Source organism: Lutjanus erythropterus, chromosome 1, assembly GCF_056507025.1.
Source record: "Lutjanus erythropterus isolate fLutEry1 chromosome 1, fLutEry1.hap2, whole genome shotgun sequence".
Taxonomy (NCBI): domain Eukaryota; kingdom Metazoa; phylum Chordata; class Actinopteri; order Lutjaniformes; family Lutjanidae; genus Lutjanus; species Lutjanus erythropterus.
The window spans coordinates 48776373-48785759 of NC_139317.1; the positions used below are offsets into that span (position 1 = coordinate 48776373).

The 9387-nt window shown below is 40.4% G+C and overlaps 1 protein-coding gene across 1 annotated transcript; it reads left to right on the forward strand.

The window, feature by feature from the left end:
• The first annotated feature begins 1874 nt into the window (after window positions 1-1874).
• On the forward strand, window positions 1875-7840 carry fgf4 (fibroblast growth factor 4). The gene is made up of 3 exons (XM_084722876.1): window positions 1875-2434; window positions 4767-4870; window positions 7136-7840. Exons 1-3 carry the CDS (start codon window positions 2059-2061, stop codon window positions 7310-7312), a joined length of 657 nt encoding a protein of 218 aa, XP_084579002.1. The 5' UTR covers window positions 1875-2058; the 3' UTR covers window positions 7313-7840.
• The last annotated feature ends 1547 nt before the right edge of the window (window positions 7841-9387 follow it).

A 9387-nucleotide genomic window follows, 5' to 3' on the forward strand; every position in this document is an offset into this window, starting at 1 on the left:
GACGGACAGGGGAGACCCTCAGTCCTCTAACACTGAGATAAATAATGGAACACTCAGCAGAGAGGGTAAATGTTGGTGCTCAACATAGATTCAGCAGGGAAAACAGCAGTGATCAGATGCTGAAATAAAGGGAGGGTCAGCTATTTAGTTTGGTTTGTTTCAATGGACATCCAGAGCAATGCACCAGTGGCTCTGAAAGACTGTCAGGGATGACACATCAAAGAGCTGCTGCCATGACACCAGCTGCTTATCATCATAATTCAAACAACACATCTCTACCAGAATCCATTGTTTCACACAAGTCTATATAGCTTATATATATGTAATTTAAAAATTTGTTTAAAAACCTTCAAAATCTAAAAGTAACAATACCTACTGATAACAAAGGTGCACAAATGTGCTACTATAGTCATTATATTTTTTAGTTTTTATGCTGGCTCTTTAAAGTTGTGTCCAGTATTTAAAATTTACAAAAACATGATTTAATCAGGCATAAAAATGTTTAGTTATACCCTAGGGACCCCTGTCTCACTTCATGGTTTAAAAAGGTGGAAATAATGTTCAAGCAAAAGTAGATTTTTTATATATATATTATTATTATTATTATTATTATTAGTATTATTATTATTTTTGATAAATTAATTAAATTATATTGCTGTCAGATGTGTCTCAACCATAACATGTCAACTCTGTAGTCCTTCTAAATCAAAGCTAAATATGAATTATGGTTTAAAAATGTGTATTTTGATTAACATTAAGAGAACTCTGAGCCACTTTAAAAAATAAAATGGCTGCTCACTATGACTATGCTGTGAAATGAAAAAATGTCGCATTTTGTCAACTCTGTAAGACGTCAGAGCTGACTATATTTGATAAATATGCAGTCTATATATAGTCTATATTTAATTTAAAAAAACCTAAACCCGACCTTCAGTCAGCATGAGGGTGATTAGATATTGACTGATTTTTGGGGGTGAACTGGGGGTGAACGCAAAATATATTTTCCAGCAAAATTGACGAGTAAAAATCAAAACTCCTTCAAAATATGTTTTCTGTCCCAATTCTCAAGAATGAGTGAGTCATTGCTGCCCTTTAGACTAATGTGTTGTAACAGTTTATTAAAAAGTATATTATTATACAGTGTTTACAATCTAATTAATGAACTAATTATAACGGTAGTCTTATTGTAAATCAAAATAATAAGTATAAACAAATTAACAAACTTTTGGCAGTTTGAATTAAATTAAATGAAATTCATACCACGTGACTGAAAACAATGTGTCTTTAATAAGACTTTCTAAGAAACAGGAGGTAAGTCCTTGAAACAATAACGTAAATATATTTTCACATGCGATGCAGTGTTTATTTATTAGATTACACAGACGGATGCTGTGATACCTGCTCTACGAACATATGAGACGGTCACAAACCTGACATTGTTTGTAGCGAGAGAGAGAGAGAGAGAGAGAGAGAGTTTGTGTGTGTGTGTGTGTGTGTGTGTGTGTGTGTGTGTGTGTGTGTGTGTGTGTGTGTGTGTGTGCATTGCTGGCCAACAATGACAGGCTACTTATCACGATGCAAACTCTCTATTTAGTCTTACCATTGTTTGGTATAAGGGCCCGGGACATGATTTCCCTTCTGTCCGTCTTAAGTTTCATTGGCTTGAATTGGACTTGTGTTTTTTCCTGTTATTGTTCATTTATAGAACTGTCTCCTGTCTCGACACCACGCTCTGTTAACTCGGCCGTTTCCTATTTTACATCCTCCCATACATAAATGATGATATTCTGCTGCTGATAATGAAACCTCACACAAAGAAGTTTCTGTATTAGAATAACGTTTTATTCACTTGATTTTCCACAGACTCTGTGATAACGCAGCTTATTATTTCATTTGAATGAAGGCCCGCTCAAGTCTGTTTGACTTTGTGCGTTTCTTCTAAGTGCGGAGCAGTGATGTAATGTGTCTGCAGGTATAAATATAGAGGCATGGCTGCAGCGCGTCCATGCAGATCCATGTCGCTCCAGCGCTGAAGCCAGTGCGCCTGTCGGTCTGGGAATGAGCGCAGCGTCTTCACGCTGGTTCGTCGTCTTCTTTCTTCAGAGGAAAGGCAAACGCCGGGAGGCTGCTTTCAGAGCCAGACCCGGGATGGGCTGTCTGGCGGCCCTGCGGACCGTCCTGGTCCTGGTCTTGGTGGCCGGACTGGCGGGATGCGTCCCCGGCCTGAACGGGACGGCGGACCGCTTGGAGGCCCTCTACTCCCGGTCCCTGGCGCGGATCCCGGGGGAGAAGCGGGAGGAGATCAGCCGGGACAGTGACTACCTCCTGGGCATTAAAAGGCTACGGCGCCTCTATTGCAACGTGGGGATCGGCTTCCATATCCAGGTGTTACCGGACGGCCGAATAACTGGAGTACACAACGAGAACCGGCACAGTGAGTCCTGTCACTTATTGATTCTTCAGATACAAACAGCTGATTATTGACTTCACACTTTACTCGTTATAAACTCAGTTTCTTACAGTAAACAGATTGCTTTCAAATATTAATAACTACAGCAAAATTACACTTCAAGTTGAGATTAATTAATGAAGATTTGAAGAAATAAAACATGTTGAAGAACTAAATGAGTGAAACAACACGAGCGTGTTCTCACTCACTAACTGGATCCACCTGATCACATCCAGTCATCACGGACTGATGCTACTCACTGAACAGCTGGCACGTATTGATCCAACATCTGGACTCCGCTGAGCAAGTGTGTGTGTGCGCGCGCGTGTGCCTGCGTGCGTGCGTGCTACTGTCCACCGTGTGTGTGTGTGTGTGTGTGTGTGTGTGTGTGTGTGTAACCAGAGCTCGCTGTGATCAGCACCTAAAGTTAGGACAGGGCGCACAGACCCATCTGTGGGGACAGATTAACCCCGGCGGTCCGTCCGGCCCGGTCACACTTGCTCACCGTCAGTGTTCCACACATGAAGAGCAACACACATTTATTTACCTGACTTGTCAGCTCTGATCCCTGCCACTGTGTCACTGGGTGTCACAGCGAGCTGTGCAGCTCACAGACTGCCTGAGGAACTTAAAGCGTGTTGTTTTTTCCTCTGGACTATTTAAAGACAAGGCATAAAAATTCAGGCAGATACATTACAGAAAATCTCTGTGAGGAATCCAAGACACTGTAAAGCATTTTCAAATGATAGCAGAACAAAGGACACACACACACACACACACACACACACACACAGTCTGCTGCATGAGCAGGGCTTCAGTAAACTCACATTTCTGTGAATGCAGCAGTGACTGATGGCTGACAGCAGATTGTTATTGGTCACCAAAACTCAGAGGAGTTTTGGTGACCAAGTTTGCTTCTTTTGATGATTTCTATAATCCACAAATTTTCACAACATATCAGACATATAATGGCAGCTGTATTTGTCATAAAACATTCTTAGATATTTTAAGGTATATTTAAACCCACCTTAAATAGTTAAATTAAAGGGACAGGTCACCCAAAAATGAAAATTCAGTCATTTTCTACTCACCCTCTTGCTGACTGAAGGTCAAGTTTAGGTTGTTAGTCCATAAAACACTGCTGAAATTTCACTGGAAAACAGTGATGCAGAATCTCACAAACAACTGAAGTGATTAGTGACCAGTTTTCAAACATAACTATTCCTCTACACTCCTCATCTGGTGTAATCCAAGTCTCCAAAAGTCCAAACATGCTGTTCACTTGCATGTGCAAACCGTCACATGACACACAACCAGTTCAGACGGTGCTCACACAAACGCAGTTCCAAGCTAAGGATCTACAGTGAAGATTTGGGCTAAAACATAATGTGAATGACGTCTTTCAAGACAACTTGTCATGTTGTGGCTTTAGGAGACGCCAGGCAAGCAGAATGGAGGCATTTTATGTTTTTTATGTTTGAAAGCTGGTCACCACTCACTACAGCAGATTCTGCAACACTCTTTTCCTGTGAAACTCCAGCAGTGTTTTGTGGACTAAAAAACTAAACCTGACCTTCAATCAGAGGGTGAGTAGATAATGACTGAATTTTCATTTTTGGGTGAACTATCCCTTTAAAATAGTTGGTAAAGCATTACATCTAGTTGTGGATTTCATGCAGTTTCATGTACGATCTAACCCAGTCCACACAGTCCACAATTTTTTTTATATGTATATTCGTATAAGGCAGTGGTTCTCAAACTGTGCACTGGGCCCCACTGGTGGAGCACAGAGCCACTGCAAAATATGGAGTGAAACTAAGTTTAATGGATATGATTTATTTAGGAAAATAAACAAACAAGAGTCTGCTGATGCTATCATTCCAACCTTTATTTCAGTAAAATTCCACTTGGATCCAATTTTATTAGTTGCTTCCCCAAAATGATGGTGTGTGAAGTGCGAACTTTTTTCAGCTTCTGAAGTGAGACATGCCAGTAAAATGTATGAATTCAGAATGAGGTCAGGCATACATGGTGCCAATCCAATAAAGGTTCCAAAAAAAAAAATATATATATATATATATAGAGAGAGAGAGAGAGCATCTAATTGCTGACACACTGCATCACCTGTGAAATGTTTCACTGTGTGAACGCTCAACAGCAGTTACAGATCAACTCTTCAACAGAAACAGAATTCTTGAGATTTCTAATGAGCTCCTGACCGTTCAGCTCACCCTCTGGGACACATACAGTGATGTCTCTGTTGGAACTGTCCATCAGAGCAGCGTGTCTCAGTGTGTGTGGTGTGTTTTCCCTGCAGGTCTTCTGCAGATCTCTCCAGTGGAGAGAGGAGTGGTGACTCTGCTCGGCGTTCGCAGTGGACTCTTTGTGGCCATGAGCCGGCGAGGAAAGCTGTACGGATCTGTGAGTGTAGCAGCACTGTGCACACACATACACACACAGGCTTGATAAAGACAAAGTTTCAGGTTTCAGTTGTTACTTTTGAACATTTTGTTTAACTTTTTGTTACCACTGCGATGTGCAGTTCTTTGTACAGATGCTGCAGAAAGGTGTTTTTCTGGATGATGCTCAGATTTCAGAAGCAATGAGTGCACCTGAACCCCCAAGACTTTTCTGAACTATCAGAAACTGACTTATTAATTTATTTATTTATTGAGGGATTTACAGGAATTTAGTAAAAATACTTGGTACAGCATATTAAATTGTTACTGTAGGCACTCCAGATTAATAAAACTCACAAATTCATAGAAAAACACAAAGGAAAATTACCTTGATGTCATCAGTGGTAACTACAGCCTGAGTCACACTTTGAGACTCATTTGTAAAATTCTAGATTAGGATCTGGTGCGAAAGAACATCAGACACTCGAAGGAGCTTTAAATCGCTGAGACAAAAACATCTGACAGGACAAATCCTGAAATCTAGGTGGAGTTCAGAAAAGGTTGAAGCTGACCACCTCTTTGTTATGACATAAATGCTTAGACGGAAATGAGAGCAGCTGCACCACAGAGACTAGTTCTTCTAAAATATTCATACCCAGTGACAGCTAATGGTATCAATGGACAAAACTTTCATTAGCTTGATGGTATATGACTGTTCACATTGAAGAATAAAAGAAGTAGCCTGGAGTTTGGTCAACAAGTTTGAGCCAACTTGAACAAAATGCTGTTTAATTAGTGATGTCAACTAGGGAGATTTGACATCACAGTTCATAGAAGTAACACATAAAATGTTATGCTAATAACATCAGACAGAGCAGTGCTCAGTTTAGCCTAACCAGATATTTCCCACCAGCTTTAACTCTAAAGCCTCATGAATACTCATAACTGTGAAACACACACATTCTCTGTGACGTGAAAAAGTCAGGACCATTATTTACAGGACCAGCAGTTAAGTTTATTGTATGCTTTGTCCAAGGGGCAGTTCAAGGCTTGGGGGGTTCCAACAAGTGTCTGTGCCTGTAATACTGAGTACGGAGCCCCCTGTGGCCCCACCTCCAAGAGTATGCAATTATAATAAAATTTACACTGTCTTGTAATGATACAGTACTGACACCAAGTTACTGAAACAAATACTGTTACTGAAATAATTACCAATTATCAGTCCCTCCAGGATTTTGCAGATTGTTTTTGGGTTTGTTGGCTTAAAATGTCTGATGAGCCTTTCAAAGACATTGTGATGCATGTTGCAATGTATTTAGGTGTTGATAAAAATGAAAGGGTGTGTTGTTGTTTTTTGTTGTTTGTTTTTTGTTGTTGTTGTTGTTGTTTTTGTATAATTCATTAAAAATCAAAGACAGTGTGTTCCAGGGAGAATAAACCTGCACTCTGTTCTGAGTGTTCTAAGCAACCTTGCCAAAGTCAGGATTACAAAAAGTGCAAAGAAAATTGATAAATGTCAGTAACAGTGAAAAAAAGACAAATTCAGCATTGAGCCAGTTCATTTAGACATACATATATGATGTTTGCGCAGGGGAGTGCTGTGATTGGTGGAACTGGTTGAATTTGCATTAATTGTTGCGATCATAACATTGCAACTTAATAGAGCGGCTGAATTAAAAGCTATTTTCTGTTGTTTTTTGTGTGCTATGACTTTGTATATTGTTACTACCTCGGCTGAATGTGCTAAGTCAGCATTTTTAAGTTCTAATGGTACAATGGTCCAGATTTAGTCAACCACCCAGTTGAAACCAACTAATTAAAGAATTAAGAAGGACACACAAAATTAGGGTGCAACCCAATCCAGCACTGCGTGTCGACTTTTCATGTGGACAGACAGCTCTTCTTGGTTCTTTAAAGAGAAGCACACCATATTCCTACAAAGCGAGATTCAAAGATGAGTTCAGAACTAAATCCAAGTGGAAAGAGTCATATTATTCCCAGGCTGTTATTCCACTCATTGAGAGAAAATAGCACAATCAGAGCCTGGTGTCCTGCGTCCTGCCTCACTCACATCATTCATTATACCACAATCTCATTTCTTGTTTAAATCTCTGACTGAAACAGCTGCTGTACAATAGCCCTGTGTCAGAAATAAAGCAATTGTTTGATAGGAATCACAACCAACAATACGGACTTTAAAAAAAGTCCCAGCATCTTTGTTTTGTCTCTGCCTTCAAACAATCAGTATTTTCAAATAATCCTTACATCTCCATCTTTTCCCTTTCAGTTGCACTACAACAACGAGTGCAAGTTCAGAGAGAAGCTCCTCGCCAACAACTACAATGCCTACGAGTCGGTGGCCTACCCGAGGATGTACATTGGCCTGAGTAAGAACGGCAAAACAAAAAGAGGAAACCGAGTGTCACCTGCCATGACGGTGACACATTTCTTGCCAAGAATCTAGTAGCCTCATAAATAGACTTCACCTCAATATGGAGAAGGGGAGGGGGGGCTCCAGACTACGATGCACTTTCAGTCCAAGCTTTATGCAAGTGTATCATATTTGCTATGTATATATTCTTTTTTTTATTTATGTTGACAACAGTTTTGTATTTTTTTAGGAGGGGTTGTCTTTTCACTCATCAGAGATGCTAAACACATTATTTATGTTTTCATTTTCTAATTTATCACATATTTGCTGCTACTGAACGAGATCCTGTTGTCACATATTAGTTTTCTTTGCGCTGAGTGGAAAACATGCAGCAGTGCACAGGAGGCGTTTATGACTTTACTATGTTTTTATATTGTTTTCAACCAAACAGACCTTTCTGAGTCTTAGCCTAAAAAAAGAAATGAGGTGTGAGTGTGTTTCGTGTCAGGAGTGGCACTGATTGCCCAACACTCCAGCTCTTTTGTGTGGAGGCTGGAGCCTAATTGAAATAATATCATCTTACTGCCAGAGAGAGAGAGAGAGAGAGAGAGAGAGAGAGAGAGAGAGAGTGGTGGGGAGTAGAGGAGGGGGGTGGGCTGGTGAGGGGGCTGGTCTGTTTATAGCTCTGCCGGGAGGGGGGGTGAACTCTGAACTTTTCTGCCGTCAATCTCAGTCAGACCTATAAGACTGCAGATAGAGAGGCATCCTCTGTGACATTATATAAGTGGAGAATTTGGGAGTTTAAAGGCAAGGTCAAGGTGCTGAAATGCGACAGAGAAACTGTAGCCTTGACTGTGGAGCAGGACTATTCTTTACGTCAACTTATTTCTGATTGTCTGAATAACTCCACCTGTTGCGTCTGAAACAGATCAGCAGAGATCAGTAGCCTGCAGTTCTCATTCCCACCAGCTGAACAGATATTTGTCATACTGCCTTTATTGTGCCAAAATCTTGTCTCCCCTACAAAAAGTCATTCACCCGGTCATCTCTGCCTTCTCTTCTCTGTAATTCTATGTAACTTCTGACAGAAGAAACAACAGTCTTACTCTTACAACTGAACAGTTGAATTCCAAAGCAATTAAACACATCCTAATTCAGTCAAATATACTTTTAACTTTGCTGCAGTAATTTTCCCTGTTAGCCACAGTGAATGCTGTTCAGCAAACGCTACATAGTCTTGCAATAAATATGCTCTTTTTTAATGATAACAATATTTGACATGCATGAGATATGCATATTTTCCTTCTAGCTGATTGTTAGTTGAGGTGTGTACTATAAAAATGAAGCTACAGCAGCCAATAACCTGCCTACCAGCACCTCTAAAGCTGAATGTCTTATATCTTGTTTGATAATTTGATACAAAGCTAAAAGCGAGTCTTGTCCTGAACTCTTCCATTCTTTTCATTTATTTTACAGATGAAAGAAATGTGATGTGGTGTGGTGGTGTGCAGAAATGAAGTGTTTTCAGACTGTAGGACAGAGCCAGACTAGCTGTTTCCAGTCGTACTGCTAAGCTAAGCTAACCAGCTCTTTGGCTCTAGCTTCATGTATAGCTTCAAATAAGCTGCAAATGTTGAACTATTCTTCTAATGATGTTTCTGATCTTGAAGCACAACCTTCCCTCAGTTTTTAAGGGAATTTCTCAGGCTATGCATCAGTGTCATTTACTAAGTGCATTTCCCCTGCAGTCATTTCCTTGTGTGGAGATAAACCACAACACACTCAGGATAAAATAAGCACACTAATACATTTTGTTGAGGATACAAACTTTGGCGCAGTTCCGGTACGACCAATTTAATTCCCTCTTGTGTGCCCTCGCCTTTACTAAACCAACACCCCTTTTCAAGCTTTCCTTTCACTTCCTACAGCATTAGCTGGCCAATGCACTCATTCAGTTTAGTGGACATATTTCCCAGACTCCTTCTCTCTTGTATTCGTCTCCTCTCTGTCTCTCTGAGTCTCTGCAGTTGACAGCAGCCCAGCTCTGGTGGCCATGTTGTCCTAGTTGCGCCTTGTCACGTTCCGGCTATCTTTACCCTGTGATTTACTTTTAGAAAGGATAATCATAGGAGAAATATTTACAGACAGCTGTTTGACTGTACTATATG

What these genes read in the sequence shown, in the direction of transcription:
- fgf4 (XM_084722876.1), top strand. Translation starts at nt 2,059, where the DNA reads ATGAGCGCAGCGTCTTCACGCTGGTTCGTCGTCTTCTTTCTTCAGAGG. An exon ending in ACACAACGAGAACCGGCACA is followed by an intron (nt 2,435 to 4,766) that starts GTGAGTCCTGTC and finishes TTTTCCCTGCAG; the next exon opens with GTCTTCTGCAGATCTCTCCA. An exon ending in GAGGAAAGCTGTACGGATCT is followed by an intron (nt 4,871 to 7,135) that starts GTGAGTGTAGCA and finishes TTTCCCTTTCAG; the next exon opens with TTGCACTACAACAACGAGTG.